The sequence below is a fragment of the Panthera pardus genome, unplaced genomic scaffold, assembly GCF_024362965.1.
Source record: "Panthera pardus isolate Hobbes unplaced genomic scaffold, ASM2436296v1 HiC_scaffold_15, whole genome shotgun sequence".
Classification (NCBI taxonomy): Eukaryota; Metazoa; Chordata; class Mammalia; order Carnivora; family Felidae; genus Panthera; species Panthera pardus.
Window position 1 is genome coordinate 10,821,738 of NW_026526710.1, and position 23,184 is coordinate 10,844,921.

A 23,184-nucleotide genomic window follows, 5' to 3' on the forward strand; every position below is an offset into this window, starting at 1 on the left:
GCACCGAGGCAGGGAAAGCAGAGGGCCCAGCAACAGGGTGGGGGGATGGTTAAATCAACTCCGATCTGTTCTGTGGAACCATCACCGAGGCGGCGGCGGCGGGGAGGCGGAGTGAAGGGCAAGTGTTACTTTTTATTCTATATTCTTCACTACTGTTCAAATTTTTTACAACAAGATGATACTCATGTGTTCCCTGTATAATTATTTCAAAGATTTCAACAACAACAACAACAACAACAAAGAATTCGAGGGAGAGAAGAGGCCCAAAATCTAGGCCTGGGGGCCATCGACACATGGGTAACAGGTGAAGCCTTGAAAAATAATGTCATTAACACCATGGGGAAGAGGCAAGGAAAAACAAGGGTGCAGAGGGAAGAAAACTCAGGATGGAATTACACTTCATCTACTGAACATAAATCCTCGCAGCATAGTGAGGTCCGAGGAAAACAGAAAGGCAAAGCTTTTAGCAGAACATCTTTCTACCTGAAGCTGCTGTGACCCATCTCTTTTTCCCTTTTGGGGAAAACATTGCCACTCCTCTCAGGCTTCAAAGGATTTGCAGAAGGGAAAGTGGTTTGGTCAGACATAAGCGAGAGGTGGTTCTGCAGTGTCTTTCCCTCCACACGGCCCAAAGCTGGTCAGCAGCTCACAGGCGGCCACACCGGGACCCAGGCTCAGTCCACCGCGGGCTGAGGTCCCCTGCTCACCTCGGCCTCCACCAGCTTCTTTTTTATGCCTTCAGAGGAGTCCTCACGGTTCTGCAGCTTCTCCAGCTCACGCTCGGCTCGCTCCTTTGCCTGGCGGATATTCTGCAGCAGCTCAGTGGCCTCTGTGCTGGCTTTTACAGCCTGCCCGGAGAGGAGGGACAGGAGACAGATGGCCAGATTTACTCACACGAAAAGATGGTGACAATCTCCTCAACAAGAAAAGTCAGGTAATACGAAGTATATATGTATCATATCCCTTTTCAAAACCTGTAAACATTCACTTGATTCTGTATTTTTGTCTATGCCCAAGCGCACTTATATATATTTTGAACATCACTGAATTTGGAATGCATCTTACAGTTAAAATGGACAGCAATTTTTCCTTCTTGGGGTGCGCAGATAAAGGTGTATCTGATGATCATTAGTACCTTAGCTTCAGTGCAACGTAGTAAATGTAAACAAAAAGGGTCTAGTGGACTTATCTGCCCAGGTGTTAATGCCTCACAGCATTAATTTTCACCTTACTTAATTATCTCCTTTGCTAATTAGGGATTTTTTTTTTTACTACTTTTATAAGAAAACAAAATAAAACCTATACTTTAAACTTTTTTTTCAAATAAATACCTGTCAAAGGATACAACAGCCACAGATGCACTGGTAATTCATAAATCTGTGCTTGAAAAAAAAAAACAGCTAAACCTTTGGAAGTTAATTTTCATTTGGGTCTTAACTATACTGTAGCTCTTATAGCATCAGAGCAAAGATCTGAGCATAAGAAACCAATAGTCTCACACTTATCTGCTTTGAAATATGATTTCTAAAAAGCAAAAACTGCAAAGAAAACTTGAACACTAGCACCATCCAATATGGGAGTCACTAGCTAGACATGGCCCCTGAGCACTTACAAAGTGGTTGGTGTGACTGGAAAATTGATCTTCAGTTTTACTTATGTTTTAATTCATTTAAAAGCTGAAACGGTGTAAATATGTTAGTATTGACACATGCAGCAATGATATTTTGGATATATCAGATTAAAAAACTGTATCAAATAACTTCATCTGTTTCTTTTTGCCTTTTTAATGTGGCTACTAGAAAATTTAAAACTACACCAGGAGCTGACATGTGTGGTTGGCATCACACTTGCAGTGTAGAACACAGTTCTAGACAGAAACATGAATCCTCATACAAACTTCTAGCTGAAAGAGGATGGTAGAGGCTTTCATCACTGAGCTCAAGGGTAGGTAAGAAGGGGCGGATTAAGGGATAAAGAAAATGTGGTCTATCCACACAGTGGAATATCACACGGTCTTTATTTATTTTTAAGTTTATTTATTTATTTTTGAGAGAGAGACAGAGTGCAAGCTGGTAAGGGGCAGAGAGAGAGGGAGACACAGAATCCGAAGCAGGCTCCAGGCTCCGAGCTGTCGGCACAGAGCCCAACCCATTGACCGTGAGATCATGACCAGAGCCGAAGTCGGATGTCCAACCAGCTGAGCCACCCAGGCACCACACATAGCCTTTCAAAAGAAGGAAATCCTGGGGCACCTGGGTGGCTCAGTCGGAGAAGCGTCCCACTCTTGATTTCGGCTCAGGTCATGATCTCACGCTTCCTGAGATCAAGCCCCATGTCAGGCTCTGCGCTGGCAGTGCGGAACCTGCTTGAGATTCTCTCTCTCTCTCTCTCTCTCTCTCTGCCTGTACCCTACTCTCTCTCTCAAAATGAATAAATAAACATTAAAAAAAAAAAAAAAAAAAAAAAAAGGAAATCCTGTCACACTACAATGTGGATGGACCTCAAGGACATCACGTTAAGCAAAATAAGCCAGTTAACAAAAGAACAAATATTGTATGATACTACTCATATGAAGTATCTGAGGTAGTCCACATCACAGAAACAGAGGGAGAACGGTGGTTTAGCAAAGGCTAGGGAGAGGAAGGAAGGAGAATTAGCAGGTAAAGAGTCAGTTTGGCAAGATGGAAAAAGTTCTAGGGATTCACTGCACAACAATGTGAATATCCACGACACTACCAAACTCTATACTTAAAATGACAGCACTTCAGAGACAGTGAATTTAGTGTTACGTGCTTTTTAACCACAACTTAAAAGAAAAAAGTAAGAAGAGGCTCTATTAAACCAGGCCAGGAAACACATTCGCATTCCTGATGCGACAGGCATGTCTCAGAATCACATTCATTCCGGTCTTTTCGTTGGCATTTCCAGTGTTTGGCTGAGAGGAGGGTCATTAGCCACCAATGCACAGGATGGTGTAAGCCAAACGCACCCCCTCCCCCACCCCGAGCTGACTCCCCAGTTCCCCCCAGCCCTCCAGTGGGCAGGAATGCTGCCCACAGTTTCTCACCGAAAGCAGTTTGGGTCACGAACAACACCTGCCTCTCTTACAAATGTGCAGAACGGGGAGCCTGGCCCCCTGAAGGGAAAGAAGCTGGCCTCTTGGCCTCTTGGGTTCTGTCGTAGTATAATTAGAACTTTTACTTGAGTGTCTCGCACAGCTTGGTTTTTAAAAATAAACACTGCTGACATGTCTCAAAAGGAAAAAAAAACTATATTCAGAGCTCTGATATTTTCAGGTAATAGCTCACTCCCCCTTCATTTTCCTCGGTGCTGGCTGACTAATTCGGTCTCTCTCATCTTTCAGGCTCCGGGACAAGGCAACGAAAAGTATTTGGAAATGAGGGGTAAGTTCCCCCAAAAAATCACCTCAGGCTTACCTTTTCCAGCTTGTCTTGGAGCTCCTGAATTTTGAGCTGTTGCTCAGCATTGATCTATAATTAAAATCCCGGGAAATAAAGCAAAAGGTAAATTGGCATTAACGTCTTGCTACATTTAGCGCAGTTCTATTTTCTGAAGGTTTCTCTGGGGTCTTTTTGTTCTGTTTTCCAGTGCCTACTAATGGAGAGGAAGACCAGTGGCCTATCAGAGAAGCCTTTGAATGTCCCAATGCAAACCTCCATGCTGACAATCTCCCTAGAACCAACAACATACATACGGCAAGAGAATTGAAGTTGCCGGTGCCTTAAGACTATAGAAATTTTCACGTGTGTTTTCCTAAGAGTCTCGGTTTGTATGTTACTCTGATCGGGCATGATAAAAAATGAGGTGTCTTGTACCCCTCCTGGAACCATACCTAAGTTAAACATGCTTGCCCACAGATTGGCCATCAAAATAAACCTAGAAGAGAGTTCTCGGTCCATTGCAAAAGCATTCTTAACCAATGACTGGCCATGGAGAATAGCATTTAAAAGATTATCTACCAAAAATAGCAACACCAATAATGGAAAATACCTTCTCTAGTTTGGAATATTCTCCCACTTCAGGCTTCCCTTGATCCTTAGCCTGTAATTTAAGAGATAAAACATATTGGGAAATCTCAAGAGCCTTAAAGTCGTATAAAGACAACACCACCTGCTGTACTTTCTACCAAGAAAGAGAAATTATTTGGCCGTTTTCTGTGGCCAAATAATGATGATGATGATAAATAAGTTATCTTCTATAAATAAGGACCAGGAGCTTTGCAGAGTATTCCATTATTCCCCAAACGTACACTGATTAAGCTAGTATTCCCTTTATTCTTGCAAAGACCATCCAGGAGTCTACCCCCCAAAACAGCCTTCTGGCAGGTGGCTGGCTACCTTCATCAGTTTATGCTGACATTCTGTGGCTTTCCGCTTGAACTCTTCAGCAGCGAGCCGAGACTCTCTCAACTCCGATTCATAGAGATCACTCCGTCTCCTCGCTGAAACGAGGTCCTCTTCCAGCTGATTCATCATTAACCTCATTTCTTCCACTTGAGCCTGGTACTCCTAAAGAGCAGGCAAGGGAAGAAGGACGAACTTTAGAACTCCTAAAAGAAAAGACAGGCAGTGAAGACAGAAGACCACGGACCACGGAGGGAAGATGCACATTGAAGGCTGACTGGCAGAGAAGAGACCTGGGGAAAAGGTGGACAGCGACAGGCAGAAGGGAGAGGTGTGGGGAGGGTGAGGAGGAAGCAAAGAACATTAAATCCCTCAACTATTTTAACGTAGATCATGTATCATTAGTAACACCCTTTGGAACACATGTGGCTGTACCTAATAAGATCCCCTGAGCAAATAATACTGCACAAGTAGCACAGAACCTTAAGGCATCTGCAACACAGGAGAGCTGAAAGGGATGTTCTTTAAACCACCAGGATAAACTGCTTACATGTAGCTTTCCTCCAAGGGTAATCATTTATATAGATTTGTCCTTTAGAAGTCATGTGCTCCTAACACAATTAGATATGGTACTAGTTTTAAAATTAACCTTTCAGGCTGCACAAGGGGATAATTGGAAATCTCCGTGGAAAGACTCTTGGAAGGTGAAACTCATCATGTCGGTTTCTCACCATTAATTTCTCTGGGCCCAAAACTGAATGATGAACTTAACGTTGCTCTTGAAATGCAAGTCACCCAGAAATCTGGAAGAGTCAGAAAGCACTGGCTCTGGTCAAAATAACTTGTGAGGACAACTCCGGAGAAAGAATTATCTTTTTCCCTTGAGCAAACCTCTAAAGTGATCCAAACAGCCTGACCTTTTCCAAAATGAATTTCTAAAATCAAAACAGAACATTTGAATTGGTTTTTCAAAAATTGGATTTACCAGGAGAAATGGGCAGTGGTTTTGAAAACTTTGGGGCGAAGTATGAAAATATTCTGTTAGCAAAACCAAAGCTTATGCATATTAGGATTTGAATGAGAATGGAGCCAGTCAAAGGTGCCTTGAGGCAGGGGTAGGGATACAAAATGAAAAAAACAAGGAATTGAATCAAGACTATCCTTGATACCCACAATATACGTCTCTAAGATCTGTTCTCCCAAGAAATAATTGAAGCGGTATCACTTGAACAAGGACATGTTAACCAGTAAAAACAATAATTGGTTTTTTCAGTAGCAGGGTAGAAAGCAAACCTTTCATCCCATTGTACCAAGCAATACCCCCAGATGCACATTAAAGCCAAGGTGATATTCTTGTGAAAATTGGATAGTTTCCATGCAAGCACACCTCTCTGTATAACTGGAAAGGGAAAAAAAATGAGTCCAGAGTGGAGCATGGTCTCATTTCACTCCCTCCCACCCATAAGCATACTATTGTTGAAGGTCAAGCCCAGAAGTCACGGGGCACCAGGTTTTCTGGGTGATGCATACTAAGTGGGTGACACGGGTTATATAACCAAAGGTCTTCATAAGCTGCTCACAATTATCTGAACTGACAGAGTGGAACATGAACCGAATTATGTGAAATGATATATCCTTTATTTACATCTGTTACTTTCTAGACCCCTTGGTCAGAAATGCGCTATGACTTTTGAAAGGTTCTGGGCACCGTGCCTTCCTGCACCCCTTCCTCCATTAAAAAAAAATGTATTAAAAACTATATTTTAGAGGCATCTGGGTGGCTCAGTCGGTTAAGCGTCTGACTTCGGCTCAGGTCGTGATCTCACGGTTCGTGAATTCGAGCCCCACATCTGGCTCGCTGTTATCAGTCTGTCAGTGTGGAGCCCACTTCAAATCCTCTGTCCCCCTCTGCCTGCCCCTCCAACGTGCACCACTCTCTCAAAAATAAACCTTTTTTTAAAAAAAAAAATCTGTATTTTACAACAGCATTCATATAAAGACAAAAACATTAATATTATCTATGAAAAAGTTCCTTTGACCTAAAAGCTCAACTCTTATCTTCTGATTAAAAAAAAAAAAAAAAGGTAAACATTTTATGGGTCCCTAAAACTACTGTGGCCCTGCTCACAGGCACAAACACCAAGCTGTAGTGGAAGCAAAGTTCTGAGAGAAAATCTTGGGCATCTTTTATCCTCAAGCTCCTTTTTCTGTCTGGAACTTGTCAATGAGAAGGGAATGTAATTTTCGTGTTTTGTCAAGAGCAAGGACAGAGAGTTGTTCCGTCCCCTCAACGTTTCTCTTTCCTGAGCTGTCAGCACCCAGGGGGAGGAAGGCAAGAATCAGACAACATCTCTATCAGCATTCTGAGCTCTTGGGGTACACAGCTTATTCCACCTCATCTGTTGAGCTGCTGTTATTATGCCACCCATATCAAGGAAATCCTATAAATCCAACAGCTAACCAAATCCCTGCTTCAGGAAAAAGTCTGAGAGAAAAGAATCAGATCTGTTTCCAAGGAGAGAGAACAGCTGTATCTCAGCATGGGATGGATTGTAGGCCAGCGTTGAGTGGGGTCAAGATGGGGAACCATGGACAACGTTCGAGGTCCACACAAAGTAAGTCTTCTGAATGGAGCCTCAGATATCATAGGAAGATAGTATCAGACATAGTCCTATTCAGTCAGAAATCCCAAAACACCAGTGCCTCTGTGTGACCCAGACTTCCACTTCCCTTCCTGAGGAAGGGCAAAGGGCATCAGTCATCTCTAGTAATGGTGCCTGAATCCAACTGTCATGTAAGGCTCTTAGGTGTTTTTATTTTACACCAAATGCAAACACTCTACAGGGGGTAGCTAAGCAGAAGCAAAATGTTTAGAAAATAAAATAATAAATAGCTGTATGGAAATTAGCTTTTGAGAGAAACAGTGGGGAATAAATGCCAAATCTGGGAGGAATGGACATGCTGCAAACCAACTACTATGGGTCTGCTGAAGAGCAGGAAATGCTTGCTCCTGGACTGCAGACATCCCGGTCTCCCAAAACTCACTTTAATAGATCCATCTTCCGATGAGAAATAAAATCCGAAACTGAGAAGTTTTCTGTGCCCCCCCCCCCGCCCCGCCCCGCGGAACTTTTAGCAATCATTAAATCTAAACCTCCACATGTATGCCAACTGTGGTATGAATCATCAAAGACAGTTCTTTGAACTCAACCACCAGCATGTACCTTTTCAAAATGTCCTGATAATTCAGTTTCTATGGAATTCACGGACACCAGCTGCTCCCTCTGCTGGCCAAACGCAGCTTTCATTTCCCCAGGATGTCACCAAAAAGCAAATCTCCAAAACACATTGAACTAATGGGAGAAAAAGAATCCTATCTCTTGAAACTTTTAGGATGAAAAACTGTGTTGATAAAAGGGGCAATGAGTCAACTGTCAGAGCGGATTTTTCAAACTCTCTGTAACCTTCAAAATCTCTAAGATTAGTATTGGTGTTCAGAACAGATTGCAACATTTCCTTTGCAGGTTATTTATAACATCTTTATCAAGCAGGAGGATATTAACTAACCACTTTAAAATATTAAGGTGATAAAGAGATCATGCCAACAAAGTCCCCAAAACAATCATTCCATCTTTAAAGAAGAGTTAATGGATCGAATGATTTGCAGGAGTCTCCTGTATTAGCAAGTTTGTGCCACCCAGAGACGAAAATGTTCATTGCCATCACTGCTTCCATTAGGTTTCCTGAAATGAATGAGAGTTGCCTGGCAGCTGATAATTCAGCTCTCCAATTGCTCAGTGCCATCTCTTCATTAAAGTTTCTATTTACAGTTTCTTCAAAGGACAGAAAAATCCATGCTAAAAAGGAAACAATGAGGCGAAGTAAAAATGAACCATCTAAAAAGAAAACCCTTTTAGAAAGGAAAAGAGAGAGAGAGGGAGAGTAAGCTTTTTAAACATCTTGATTCTCTTTTCTGAACACTCAGGGGATGGCTTTCTGCACTCAGATTCCCCGCGTTAATTCTGACTCGGCTTTCGCTGCTCAGACTCTTCTTCTATATCTTTACAGACGCTACGACTTATCCTGTCTTTTCCCAAAAAACTTAAAGTGCATCTGAGAAGCTATGTAAAAGTATTTCATTTTTTTGGTGGTCTAAAGCAGAGATTGGCAAACTTTTTCTCTAAAAAGCCAGACAGTCAGCCATCTCTGCTTTGTAGGCCATATGGTCTTTGTCACCACTACCCACCCCTGCCATTGTAGTGTGATAAGCAGCCATGGACACCACATAAATGAATGGGCACGGCTGTGTTCCAATAAAACTTTGTTTATGGATGCTGAACCAAGCACCCACATAATTTTCCATATAATTTTCACATGTCTTGAAATATTCTTCTTTTCTTTTCTTTTTCCCCCCCTAACCAGTTAAAAATGCAAAAATCAATCTGAGCGTGTGGCCATGGAAAACAGGTGGTGAGCCAGATTCGCCCCATAGGCCGCAGTTTGGCCACCTTTGTTCTAAACCTACACCTTTAAGTGAAATGAGTAGCCAGGATGGGGTGCAGACCTCAAAAGGAGCTAGAACACGCGCTCCACCATTTACATAAACCATGGAGAATCTAGTTTTCAAATGACCTACATAGCTCTCTCTCCTCCTCCCAACCCCCGCTTCCCTCTCTCCACCCTCCCCCCCACCCGCCACCCGCCCAAACACGCCGCTCTTGGAATCAGAGGTCCGAGGTGCAGCCATGCTCCCCAGCATCAGGTCATACCTGCTCTTTGATTTCCTGGAGCTTCCGGCTCTGCTCTCTGATGTCATGGAGAAGCTGAAGCGCTTTGTCATCCTCCTGGGACACCTCCATCCGTGCTTGCTCCAAACTTCGCTTTAAGCTCTAAGGAAAGCAAAAATTTTAATAGGGATGCCCTGTGGTGCCTGCTCTGTTTGAAAAGATTCATTAAGGGAGCTGCAAGCTGCTTCGCGGACACCAAGACGGTTTCGGGTGACGGAGCAAAGTTGACAACTTCCAGTTGGTTGCTGGCTCCGGTTTTCATCCTGTAAAAACCCCTTGGTTCAAGAATCATCATCTCAACCTTGTGACCACGTGGGTCCAGCCTGAAACTTCATCACAACCTGCCTCCTACCGCCATCTACCTGTCCTACCAGATACTTACTTGTACGTTCAGGACTAAAAACCAATGAGGTCCCTTAGCCTTTTGTTAAACCACCATGGGGACAGCTACAGAGTCTTTTCTGGAATATCATTTATTAGAGGGCTCTCCGGTATAGGTCCCTCTTTCAAAGCAGCAATGACTTCCTTCTTCCCTAGTTGTCATTTAAGACTCCAAGAAGTCTATTTCCACCTCCTGGCTTACGTCTCCTGGACACCTTTCATCCATAAGGTTCCCTCAATGCTTCAGTGGCACTGAAATACATATCTGAAATACAACTTCACCCACCACTGAAAGGCAGCCAAATCTGGAATGGAAACATAGCAGTTATTCTTAATCAGCCACGTTCTATAGATTTCCTTCTCCCTTGTGAAAAAAACTTGAAAAATGTGGGATTCAACTTCTTAAGACTGTTTAATTGGCCACATTAAAAAAAACACCTGAATGAAAAATTTAACGAGACAATGGAGAAGACAGTCTACTCTTGTGAAGGAAAGGAGAAAAAAAAAAAAAGTCACATGGTAAATAATGACAGAGGGTCTGGGTTTTTACAGGCTGAGTCTTCTTGTTGCTACACTGGTTCTAGGCGATGGAAAACTGATCTTGGGCGGATTTGTTTATTTAAGAGTTGGGTTCCTGAGGCTGATCGTGTTGGACAGGATATAGACCAGAGAGGTTGGGATGGGAGGTGTTAGGACCCTCTGTAGCTCACTGCGGTGACAACTATGACAGTATCCAGGCTCTGCAGCCTACCTGGACTCCTGGAGCCCAGTCTCGCTGTTCGGGGACCTCCCGCCTGGCTCACTGCCAATCACACACCTTGCCTTTGAATACTCCCTCTCTCTCTACTGTCTGCCATTGGCTGTGATGTGCCTCATGAAGCCGTCATGAAACAGGATGAGACACACACGACAGGAAGTGCCACCTCCGAGGGAAGGGGACTTTGGGGAAGGCTCACACTGCATTCTGTGATGTAGGTAGCAAGGTCCTGCTCCAGGAGGGATCTCTGAGTCTCAGAGGCCTTCAGCTCCACCTCCTTCTGACTAAGCACAGCCTCCACCTCTGACACTCTCCGATGTAACCGGGTCATTTCCTGCTCCATCTGAAACAGACACATCGACAGGTTAAAAGGGCCCGTGGAGGTTCGTCAGGAGCAATCAAATCTCAAGCAGCCGCCGAAACCACCTGGTGGTCTGGGCTGGCGTTAATTCGCCAAAGGTTGGGAAGGAGATACCATCGCTTCTTCGCCCGGGAGTGCACAGTTCTTCGTAAGGACAGTCACCAATGCTAAGTCACTCCTCTCATCCAAGACTCGGTTCACACTTGGTCACTTCTCTAGCCCAGTGAGCAGGGAAGCCACAATCATCATTTTTCACCTGTATGCTTTTTGGGTTTAGTTTGGCTTTCTGCACACGTCACTTTAATTTTATCCCAAATCCATCTTGATCCCCCCCATCTCCTTGCAAAGATCTAGAGGACAAATCCAGGACAGGGCAAGGAGATATGTATTCGTCTGCACTCTTAGGAGTCCCAGGCAAGCAGTGGGTTTTATGAGCTTCCAGAGAGCTGCCCCTAGGCAGGAACAGTGAGCGTTAAGAGACGTTGAGCATAGTCAACACAGTGGCCGCAGTTACATAAGCAGGAGTTTTAAAGGACTAAGAAGAGAGACTTCGCATCACTCAAAGCGGATGGGATGCATCTCGGCCACAGGTGAGGACCCACGCCACCTGCCGGAAGAAGCAGACATCTGGCTGGGTCATGCTGAGGAACGGGCCGTTTTAAATCCAGGGCCTCCTCTGGTTAAGATTTAAAGGATTTACGGCAACGTCAAGGCCTGAATTCATCTCCCTCTGAGCTGCTGGAGGCGAGACTTCAGCGAGGGAGGGAGCGCCTCGCCCGCTGGGTATGGATCAGGTGGCTCAGCGCCAGCAGCGGCCCCGGGCGGATCCCTTGGCATAGATTGACGGGAGGATCCTGGAGCAAGGAGGGAGGCCGGCTGCGGAAATAAATACCTTGTGGCACTTGTCCTGGGAGTCTTGCAGCTCTTTGCTTTTGATGAGAAGTTTCTTTTCCATGGAGCTAGTCTTGGCAGGGGAGTCCAGACTTGACACAACAGACCTAGATACGAAAACCAGCGTTAAGGTGGCCAGCAGATGGTTCTGAAAAAGCCGCTTTCAGAAACTGCGGCAGAGAGGACAGACCTGCCGGAGTTCTGTGGCCGTCAACAGAGCTGGCTTGAGAAGCTTCTGATGACATCAAGGCCACGAGGCACAGAGCTGGACAGAAGCAAAAACTCTGGAGGCAGACAGACCTGGGTGTAAACTCAGTCGCCGCTGACCTGAGGCAATGATTCAGCCTCTCTGAGCCTTGGTTGCCATCTATGAACAGATAGGCACTCTGCACCTGCTCTGTTCCACAAACTGTTCCAGGTCCTGGAACAGCTGTGAACAAGATGCACAAGGCCCCTGCCCTCCTGGAGCTGACATTCACAGAGGGCAGACAGACACACACACACAAAGGTTACAGATGATGTCAAAGAAGGAGACGGGTGATATGGTACGAGAGAGGAAATGGGGTCAGCGGGCCTGGTCTAAGCAAAGGTGACCAGGGAGGGCCTCTCTGAGTGGTGACATCTGAGCTGGGGCCTGATGGGTAAGGAGGTGCCAGCCACCAATTCTCTGGAAAGAAGCAAGCTCCAGGAAGGGGGAAAACGGATGCAAAGGCCCTGAGGCAAGAGTGAGCTAACACAGCATGTGCCTAACAAACGTCATTAGTAACTGTGCTGATCATATTACTGGCTCTTGTATCCCCAAGCTAGCCAGTTTGGTTCTGTTTCATTTTGTAAAAGCAGCTAATGCATATTACGGTGGGCCCGCCCCCACCACGCCCACGTCCCGATCCCAGGAACTTGTGGATCTGTTACCAGACGTGGCAAAAAGGGACTTTGCAATGCGATTAAGTTAAGGATTCTGAGATGGAGGAGATTATCTTGGATTTACTGGGCAGATGCAACATTATCACAAGGGTCCTTTGAAAACCAAAGCAGAGGAGGAAGGGGATGTGACAACAGAAGTAGGGTCGCAGTCAGAGAGATTGAAGATGCTACACTGCTAGCTTTGAAGGTGGAGGAAGGGGCCTCGAGCCAAAGAATCTGGGCGGCCTCTAGAAGCCAGGAAAGGCAAGGAAACAGATTCTCTCCGAGAGGCTCTGAAGAGTATAGCCTTGTCTGCACCCTGATCTCAGCCCAGCAAAACCCATCTTGGATTCCTGGTCTCCAGAAGTGTAAGGTGATAAATTTGTGCTATTTTATGCCACTTATTTGTGGCGACTTCTTACAGCAGCAACAGGAAACCGGAACACTTCCTGAGCACGGACTACCCACATGGCTCTGGGTCTAACGCTAGATATGTCTTGACTCTTTCTTCTCTATAGTTCTATGAGGCAGATACGATTTATTATCCTCATTCTATACATGGGGAGGCTGCCAATTAATAAATGGCTCCTGTTGGTCTTCACAGAGAGCTGGAGTGAGTGTGGAGGTTGACTGATGCATCCGACAGAATTCCCAGGGTGAGATCACAAAGCAGGGCAGCATGACCTCCCGAGAGAGGGGTAGAAGGAGGCCCTCTCCACAAAAAGGAGGCACTCACCCACATGTGGACATGTACCTCACACACACTGCCACATCCCTAGAAGCCGTTAGTCATGGGCGGAGAGGATACCCATCACCCAGGGCAGCTGCCCACAGTGGTCGGCACCCTGGACAAGAACACCAGGACCGGTGAAGGGCAGGGCCCAGGGAACAGAAAGGCTCTTGTGCTCAGATAGACGTGCGCAGAGCCCACCGCTGCCCCACACACCCATCTTTGTCGCTTTGGTAACAGACCCGCAGGAGCGGTGGGTCAGTGAGCATTCACTTCTTACCAGCAGGTGAAAGTTCTGCTTTCTGATGCCCAAACTACTTCCCGATCAATATCACGTCCATTTCCTGCGGCAACTCAGACCTTTCACCCTGGCCCAGTGGCAAGGGCTGACATGACGGCGCTGGCTCACTGGACCCCAGGGATAGCTCCCTACATGTGCACTGTAGGGCAGCAAAGTGAATTGACACCCAGAGTCATGCTGCTCTATTCAAAATCTGACTCTGCCACTCACTGAGCCTCAGTCTCCTCATCTGTATAATGGGGATAACTCTCAACCTACTTTAAAGAGTTCGTGTGAGATTAAATGAGCTTATCTCATGGCACAGTGTCTGGCACATTACAAGGGTTCAGTAAATGTCAACCATTACTATTATCATTACCATTTTTATCATCACTACCCATGCAATAGTGTAAATAGCACATGCCTCGCAGGTCTAAAACAGTTGCTTGAAATAGTAAAACTCAGGGGGCTGAAAGTGCTCTGTGCTATTACTCACATTAAAACAAATATTGATTATTCACAAAAATGGGCAAGAGGGATTGAAATCCCAAAATAAATCTTCCTTTTTGTTTTAATGTTTATTTATTGTTGAGAGAGAGAGAGAGAGAGAGAGAGGGAGAGAGAGAGAGCAAGCAAGCGCACGCGCAAGGTGAGGGGAGAGAGAGAGGGAGACACAGAATCCAAAGCAGGCTCCAGGCTCTGGGCTGTCAGCACAGAGCCCGAGGCAGGTCTCAAACTCACAAACCGCAAGATCATGACCCGGGCCAAAGTTGGACGCTTGACTGACTAAGCCACCCAGGTGCCCCAGAAATAAATCTTTTTTTTGTTTTATTTTATTTTTTTTAAGTTTGAGAGAGAGAGCGCAATAGGGGGAGGGGGAGAGACAGATTGAGAGAATCCCAAGTAGGCTCCATGCTGTCAGCACAGTGCTCAACACGGGGCTTGAACATGACCTGAGCCGAAACCAAGAGTTGGACACTTAACCAATGGAGCCACCCAGGCACCCCCAGAAATAAATCCTTTTTCAGACATTACTTTTGGCTAAAAATTTTAATCAAGTTCTGCAGCTCTCACTAGCCTATTTTCCACCTAAAATCTAGCCAAAACACACACACACACACACACACACACACACACACACACACACACACGGAGTTTTTCTTTTCAATCTGAGATGAAATGGGTTGCTTGGTGTGGCCTTGGGTTGTCTTTGCTACTTCCTTTATTCCTGACATCACTCTGGTGGGTAGGCTAGAGAAGACCCAAACCACCTGAGGGAGGGATGGTACATAGACGGGGTCCTTGGTCCTTTAGTATTCAGGAGGTACTCACATGTCACTCAGTTACACACTGACCTGGGGCAGGGATGACAGATGAGGTCACAACTATCTGCACCTGAGCACAGAACCAGCCCCTTTTAGAAGAACCAAGACAGGGGGTGCGGGATCTTGGGGTGGGAAGTGGCCCCAAAACTTCGATGACACATGGAGGACAGGATCCAGCTGTGTTCAATGTTTAAAGTGCGCTGCTGTGGGGACAAAAGCCGATTGCTTATTCACCACCCCCCGCTCCAAAAAAAAGTGTTTCTAGGTCACTCATTAATGGGGCCAAGAATCCAGGGGACGTGCGCCCCCCACCCACCTGCACTCACGGGAGACAGCGAGACGCCCTCCTTGTCCCTGAGGCCCAACTCCCTCCTTCTATTTTGATAGCTGTTTTGATGCTTGACAAATGTTCACTGTTTAGAAGTTCTAAGTACAGCAATTAAGAGCTCTTCAGAAGCAAAGTGCTAAAGAAAATCTTTTTTTTTTTTTTTTTTTTAAGAATAAATAAAAATCACACCTAAAAAAAGCTATGGTAAGAATGCTGATTCTGAACCCAACTTGTACCAATAATCCCACAGCAGGAATGTGATTGGAGGACAAGGCTGGGGGTGGAGGGCAGAAAGGTCAACACAGCTTTCTGGAATTTCCCTGGTCTTCAACCAGTCTGCACATTAGAATCATGTGGAAAGCTTTTATAAAGTACCGATGTCGGGATGCCTGGGTGGGTCAGTCAGTTAAGCGTCCGACTTTGGCTCAGGTCATGATCTCGCGGTTCACAAGTTCGAGCCCCCTGTCGGGCTATGTGCTGACAGCTCAGAGCCTGGAGCCTGCTTCTGAGTCTGTGCCTCCCTCTCTCTCTGCCCCTCCCCCGCTCACATTCTGTCTCTCTCCCTGAAATAAACATAAATAAATAAAAAATTTAAAAAATAAAGTAGCGACGTAGGGTAGTAGAAATACTCCATGTGATACTACTATAATGGTGGATACATGTCGTTACACATTTGTCCAAGCCCACAAAATGCACACCACTAAGAGTGAACCCTAAGGTAAACCATGGACTTTGGGTGATGGTGACATGTCAGTGTAGATTCATCAACTGTAAAAAGAGCACCCCTCTTGGTGTGGGATGTTGATGATGAGGGACACTGTGCATATTTGGGGGCAGGGGGTAAATGGGAAATCTCTGTACCTCTTGTTAACATTGTTGTGAACCTAAACTTGCTCTTAAAAAAATAGTCTTTAAAAAACAAAAACAAAAACAAAAAAACCCCCTGATGTCCAGGGCCCAACCAGACCAATTAAGCCAGAGACTAACTGGGAGTAGGGCCTGGGCAGCACTTTTGTCAAGCTCTCCTGTGATTCTAATGTACAGAGAGGATTGAGAATCATGATGCTAATTAATAAGAATGGACCTGTGATTTAGGGTCTAGGTTTTTAAGACTCATAGTATGACTGTCCCCAACAACTGGCTCCAGGTGGCATTTTTGGCCAGGCCATTTCGTATTGGTGCCTTTTGGTCACTCTTTGAGTGGGAACACAGTTTTGAAGTTAATCATGGTGGGCTATCAATTTCAAAACAATGTACAGATTTCAGACACTGATTTAAGACTATTCCTACCCCCATTTTTAATAAGTCAACTGCAATATACCATTTCCATGAATTACTTCTGTAAAAGAAATATACTAGAGACAAGTATGGCTCAACATATTTGTATTCTATTTATTTTTCACGTAGACACCTAGTTAAGAAAGTCAGAAGTCCTGCCCTCAAACAACTAACACTGCAGGAGAGAGAATTAATGTCACTATTTGTCATCACTAATAGTGCTCATTTATTGAGCACTTAACTATGCATCAGACACTAGATACTTTACAGATTACCTCACTGAACTCACTCAACAATCCAAAGAGGTGGGCATTGTCATCCCATGGCAATGAGGCAAAGGAATAGCTGACCCTATGGTCTCTATGTGCTCCTAGCCCATCAGGATGATGTGGGCACAGGTGTGGTGCAGGAGAGCTGGGTTTTGGTTCAAAGTTGGGCTCTGGAACCCAACAGCCATGGGTTCAAATCCCAACTCCGCTACTACTCGGCTGGACAGCCCCGGACAAACCCAAGAAAAGCAACCTGAGAAAACAGCTGCATAGACCCTGAGAGCTCACAGAAGAAAGGGAAATGGATCACTCAGGGAAGGTAACATCTATCCGTGACTGGCTGTGTGCAATCCTGGGAAGGCAAATCCAAGGCTGAGCCCAGGACAGTCCAGGTGCCCAAGAACATCCATTCAGGTTAGACCACAGCCACCCCCCAAAACAGCTCAACGCACACACAAAAGCAACTCTTCCTCCCTTGTTTGGCAGCTCAGGGGGGTAATTACATAGGAGACAGTACAGACGTTAGAGACCCGGGCTGGTTCATGCTCCGGGCTCGATGAGATGCAGTACAATGAGGATGCTAATAAAAGAACATGCAGCCTGCCCACACATTGCTTGCCTACTCCTCCTGGCCACATCTCGGATACACAGCCAGTTATACCCATGGAGAGAAAAGGCACTTCTGAGCAGCGGGTGCACGCAGCCACCCACCCACACACAGCAGTGCTGTCTCTTCAAACATGAAGCCAAGTTTGGGTTTTCCTCTTTTTTCCAGCTTCTATTTTCTAGAAAAATTTACTCTGAAATCAACATCTCGTCCTGATATACACATCTGCTTTATAATTATAGAGGCACAAAGAGTATTAGCAGAGGTAATGGTGTATGACACACAGAGGGAAGGTCGGGCTTGGTCGTTTCCGCTGCAGCAAAAAGAATATTTTCTTAAAATGTGTTAGATGTGACCTAAAAATTGCTTTCCATGTAACTTGAACATTTAAGTACCAATGATAAAAAGAAGTTTTCCCGATGTCTATAATAATCCACAGAACTCAAAAAAAATGCCCTAATACGCTACCAAGAGAATGCTTCATATCAAAAGAAACTACAATCTGTACTTCCATCCTAAAGAAAGTATATGTATTGAGTACTCTCTCATCACTGCTGTAATAATTAAGGTCATGCATAAGCATCAAGCCATCCATTTATTCGCTTAAGAATAGGATCCTAAGACCATAGAAGATGCCACCAGATCACTGAGAGCATAGATCACAAATCACAGATATTCTTGAGATAACCAAGAATGGATACTTGAGTCTAAACCGAGGGGATTCAAAATTAGCTCAGCTGAGGGCCCTACCTTAATTGTGGCCAACAGCACTAAAAATACATGCAACTGCAAGATGTAATATGGTGCAAAAAATAAAACACTCATCAGCATTCTGTTCCAAAAATATATTGGCTTTTAAGATTGAGCATTCTGAAATTTATGAACTAACTTTATAAGCCCATTTCAAAATACACAAGCAGTGTCCGTCATGAACACTTGGAAATATTAAAAATATTGTTCTACTAAAGTTTCAGAGTCTAGCTGGCTTTGGGGCGCTCCCACCAACCCACACACATCACATATGCATACACACACACACACACACACACACACACACACACACACACACACACACCAGAGCAGTGGTCTCCAGTTGGATTAGAGCATTTGCTTTGGAATGATTGATAGGTAACTCAAGAATCATTAACGGGGCGCCTGGTTGGCTCAGTCGGTTAAGCGTCCAACTTCAGCTCAGGTCACAATCTCACGTTTGTGGCTTTGAGCCCCACGTCGGGCTTTGTGCTGACGGCTCAGAGCCCAGAACCCGCTTCGGATTCTGTGTCTCCCTCTCTCTCTGCCCCTCCCCCACTGGCACTCTGTCCCTCTCTCTCTCAAAAAAATAAAAAAAAAAAACATAAAAAAAGAATCATTTATTAAAAATCACATTATTAATGAAAGTGTAGACTCGTGATTTCCAATACAGTCTCCACCTCTAAGCCAGTGCTAGCTCTGTGGGTCACCGTCACTGACAGACTTCCACCTCCTCCCTGGATGGCTGCAGTGACCTAACCAACCTCCTCGAGTCCAATTCTTGTTGCCCTTCCATCCACCACACAGCGGTCAATGAGAACCACATCTACCATGTCCCTACTCCAAACCCAAACCTGAAGACCTGTCTTGCCTCAACTCTGACCCCACTCCCCATGCATCCCGAAGCTCCAACTACCCCACTGGGCTCTGTGCTCACTGGATGCCCACAGGCTAGTCTCGGCCTCAGGCACCAGCATGGTCATAGAACCCCTATCCCGGGTTCTAATTTCTTCACAGCCCTCACCATCATCTGAAAATCTTTTATGAACTTATTTATCCTCTGTGTCCCCCAACAGAATGCTAGCTTCTTGAGAGCAAGGACCTTGTCTGTCAGTTACGCCATAAGCCCTAGAACATATTTGTGGAGGGAACCAATGCGTGAATGAAGGGTATGCCAAATATTCCTGTGCACCAGGCAGCCTCAGTTTAAAGGTTACAGTGGCCAAGGGAATCCAAACAAGTCCACCGAATTAACGTTGGCACAATAAAGCTTTCTGGCCCTCGCTCGGGAGATGCCCAGACACGCTGGTTCTAGGATAGCAGTGTCACGATGACACACACACTGTCCCCTCCAGGGGACACTCAAACACTGGAGGGGGCGGGGAGTGCATGACACCCAGGTTGGGCACAGCACCAAGTTCCAGACTCCACTGGAAACCGGATCCGACCAGAAGCCTTGAGCACGTTTTAGGGAAGGAGCCGGTTTAGCCAACACATCATGGACTCCATTCAGAGTAAAAAAAATTGGATGGAGATATTAGGACATCTGTCAGGCACCCCACGTGGAGCCTGATTCTCTCAATGGGCAGAAACCAGCAAGATGTCTTTATAAACTCAAGCAGGGAAGAAAGGAGAATTGAAAGTATTCCTAGGCCCATCCTCATCCCCAAAATAACAAGACTACAAAATGGACACTCGCTCCGCTCCAGGTGCTAACGCTACATGCTTTGTGTGTTCCTAGCAGGTGGGCGCTGTAACAACTCCCACTTTATATACCTAAGGGGACTGATGCTGGGAGAATTTAAATGGCCTCATTCACACAGGTGGTGAGAGGCAGAGGCTAGAACCCACATCTACCTGATTCCAAAGCCCGGACTTCTAATGAGTGTACCACAGTCTGTCCCCCGAAATAAAGAATATTTATGTCAACTCTAAAGTTAAACGTGGGAAAAGTTGGCCACTCTCTGCCACACGCAAGGTGTGAACTTTAGTAAGTGACCCAAGCTCCATGAGCAGTATCTGTATCTGTAAAAGATTGGGTGGCTGAGATTAAACGAGAATGTTTGTCAAGCACTTGGAATAGTGTGTGGCGCAGTGAATTTTCAGTCAGATCCACTTTCTCACCTTTATTATTAGGCTAGCCTGCAGGTCCCGCATAATCCAGGGAAATCATGAGAGTTAGAGGCAGAAGAGCGCAGTGGTTCTGGAGGCAGCCAGCTATGGGTCTACGTCTTAGATGTGTTACTACCTGCAAGACCTCAGGAAAAGACCTTACCCCGGCTGAGCCTCAGTGTCCTCATCTGTAAAATGGGGATCACACCTGCTACCTCACAGAGTCATGGCAAGACTGTGAAGACTTTGTGAGCTAATGCATGTAAATGCATTCAGCATAGCTCCGGGCACACAAGAAGTGCTCCATAGAGGACAGCATCCATTAGCACTTGTATAAACTGTGCAGAAGGAATTGGCATAATCCCTGGCTACTTTAGTGTAATTCAATTTGAAAAATGTTCTTTGAAGACCTTCCAAGGGCAAGGCACTTTTTCAGGCAAAAGGTGGAAGACATGGTCCCTGTCCTCAATGAGCACTGAGCAATGTGACCAGGCACAGGGGACAAGAAGGAGGTACGAATGAAAAAGGAAGGCTGGGGGTCTTGGCATACCAGGCTTGAATACCAAGTTCTGGAGTGGCCATTAATTCTGTGCACACTGTGATGCCACTGAAGGTCTGAGCAGGAGAATGACATCATCCAACTTGTGCTTTGGAAGAATTCCATCCTCTGTGAAGAATGGATCAGATCTGGGAAAACTGGAGGCAGAGGAATCGGTTAGGAGACTACTGCAATAGTCCAAGCAAAATTCCATGAGGGGTGACGGTAAGGACAGAAAGACGGGCACAGATCCAAGTATCATCCTAGAGGTGTAACTTAGAGGACTTGGCAAATGATGGGCTGGTGGGGGAGATGGAACAGATCTCTTGTCTACAAGGCTAGAAAAAGTGGTAGTTTCTCAAATGAAATGAGAAAACCAAAACTGGCACCTACTGGCTTACTGAGTGAGCACACAAGTCTGTCTGTGTTGGGAGGGAACAGAGTACAGGGATGTTGAGAAACTGGTAGAACGTCCTGGCAATAATGAACACAGGACATTCTGGGAGGAAGGCCACGGGGAAAGAAGAGTGTAAGTCAAGGAACCGAATGAGATCAGCAAGAACGGGCTAAAAAGGTTAACTGAGGATGGAACTTGAGACAGTGCAACATTTCAAGGACCTGGAACAGACGATGACAGCCAAGAAGCAGTGAGATTGGCAGTCAGAGAGGTAGGAGGGAAACCCGAGTTTCCACGAGGCAGAAGTGAAGCCGGCAGAAAGTTTCAAGACACGTGCGGTAACTGACGATATCGTGTGGCACGGTGGGGATCACTGGCTTTGGTGGTTGAGTGCAATCCATGGCTTCTCAGGTAGTAATTCCGTAAGGTTGTAGAGACTGGAAAAGAGGCACAGAATGCAGGCTATTCTTCCAGGAAGCTGGTCAGAGAAAGGAAGGTGACAGAGGTCAGGAGACAAAAGACAAGGAAAACAGAGAGAACGGAGAGAAATTCACTTAGGCGACGGAAGAAGTGCCAAACTGGCGCAGAGCTTGGGAACACACAGCACCATTTAGTCAATTACTGTCTTCTTAAGGGATCCGAGGCAACCATGCAAATTAGCATGTGTAGGCCAGCAAAAAACGCACTTGACAGATCTTTTGGAGTCTAATCTTCAGGATTGGGCTAGGCTCGTTTGGATTACATTTCCTAAAGGTATCTTTAAGACAAACAAGAAGGCGGCAGAATGGTCCTGCCAGGCCCGCGAGGCAAGCACGCACAGTCTAAATAGAGAACAGAATAAGGCAAGTAGAACAAGATGTGCTTGACTAAAGGAAAGAAGAAATGGAGTGAGTGAGAGGACAGAACCCAACTCAACAAACAGAGGTGAACATCAGGTATCCGGTCTGGATGACAGTGGAATAGAAACACCACAGGGCACTTGAGGGCAGGAACCACGGGCAGGAGCTAGTTACGGTTTTTGAAACTGGGGAAGCACAGAGGATGCACACCTTTGTGTACCAGAGCGCATTCTGTTATTGTCGCTATTTTTTTTTTTTTTTAATCAAAACACAGACGAGGCTCTTTGCAAGGGATCTGGAGGTAGCACACACAATAACAAACAGCCCCGGGCCAGATGTGGAAAGGAAGATAGTTTTTAAGGGAAGACTCCCCACCATCCTAAGTATTTCAGTAAAAAGGAAGTAGGACTGTTTGGAGCATTCAGGCCATCTTCCCCTGGAATAAGCCATCGCCAAGATAAATGACAGAAGGTGGCTGAAAGTACAAAACATAGATTTGCATAGACATGGATCACAGAGTCACCAATAAATTGAAAGCTGCAGCCACAAAAATGATTTGGAGCGATTCACCAAATGCTTATTGAGCATCTTGTATATGATCGGCCTGAAGACATGGTGGAGAGCAAGGTCAATGCAATTCCCTGTGAATTGCTTACACTCAAGCAAAGAAGAACTTTCAGGGAGAGAGTATATCTGCGTGCATTTATGTACACACACACACACACACACACACAGACACACACACACACACACACACACCAGGGAAGAGTCTTGAAATGAGAGGAAGAAGAAATTAAAAAAAAAAAAAAATCCAAGAGCTACGTAGTCTACCTACTCAAAAAATTTGCAGAGATTGAAAACAAAATCCAGCAATTAGTCTGCTTGCCAGCTCTCATTCTGCCCTGACTCCAACCCCATTGCCCATATCATTCCCCACACTGGGCCTCCACTTCCAACAAGCACGTAAACCTGGGGACCCCACACAAATCTCCTAATTTCTCCTTTGGGCAGCATTGATACTTGGCAGCACAGCACAGTGGCTAAGAGACTCTGGAGCTGCCACATTATCTGGGTTCAACTTCCACCTGAGCAACTCAGAGCTGCCTGACCTTGGGGTAAATTGCTTAATCTCTCCGTGCCTCAGTTTCCTTACATGTAAAATGGGAATGATGACGGATCCTTCCTTGTAGGCCATCGTGCAGTTTAAATGAGTCAATCTGTGTAAAATGCTTAAAATAGAGCCTGTAACAGAGTTGGTGCCCTATAAGGACAAGCTTTGTTACCACT

General features: G+C 45.5%; 1 protein-coding gene across 16 annotated transcripts in view; it reads right to left on the bottom strand.

The window, feature by feature from the left end:
* The window catches only part of CIT (citron rho-interacting serine/threonine kinase), a 171,834-nt gene that overhangs the window by 82,187 nt on the left and 66,463 nt on the right, over nt 1–23,184 (bottom strand). For 14 of the 16 annotated variants that reach the window (XM_019467299.2, XM_019467306.2, XM_019467305.2 and 11 more), the window contains 7 exons: nt 11,543–11,648; nt 10,489–10,632; nt 9,134–9,253; nt 4,359–4,529; nt 4,012–4,062; nt 3,438–3,491; nt 708–848 (listed from right to left, as the gene is read on the bottom strand). In XM_019467299.2, the coding sequence (XP_019322844.2) occupies nt 708–848; nt 3,438–3,491; nt 4,012–4,062; nt 4,359–4,529; nt 9,134–9,253; nt 10,489–10,632; nt 11,543–11,648 (787 nt within the window). Of the gene's footprint in view, nt 1–707; nt 849–3,437; nt 3,492–4,011; nt 4,063–4,358; nt 4,530–9,133; nt 9,254–10,488; nt 10,633–10,764; nt 11,451–11,542; nt 11,649–20,673; nt 20,801–23,184 lie in introns of those variants that run through there. The other 2 variants (XM_019467307.2, XM_053902095.1) reach the window with 2 other exon arrangements.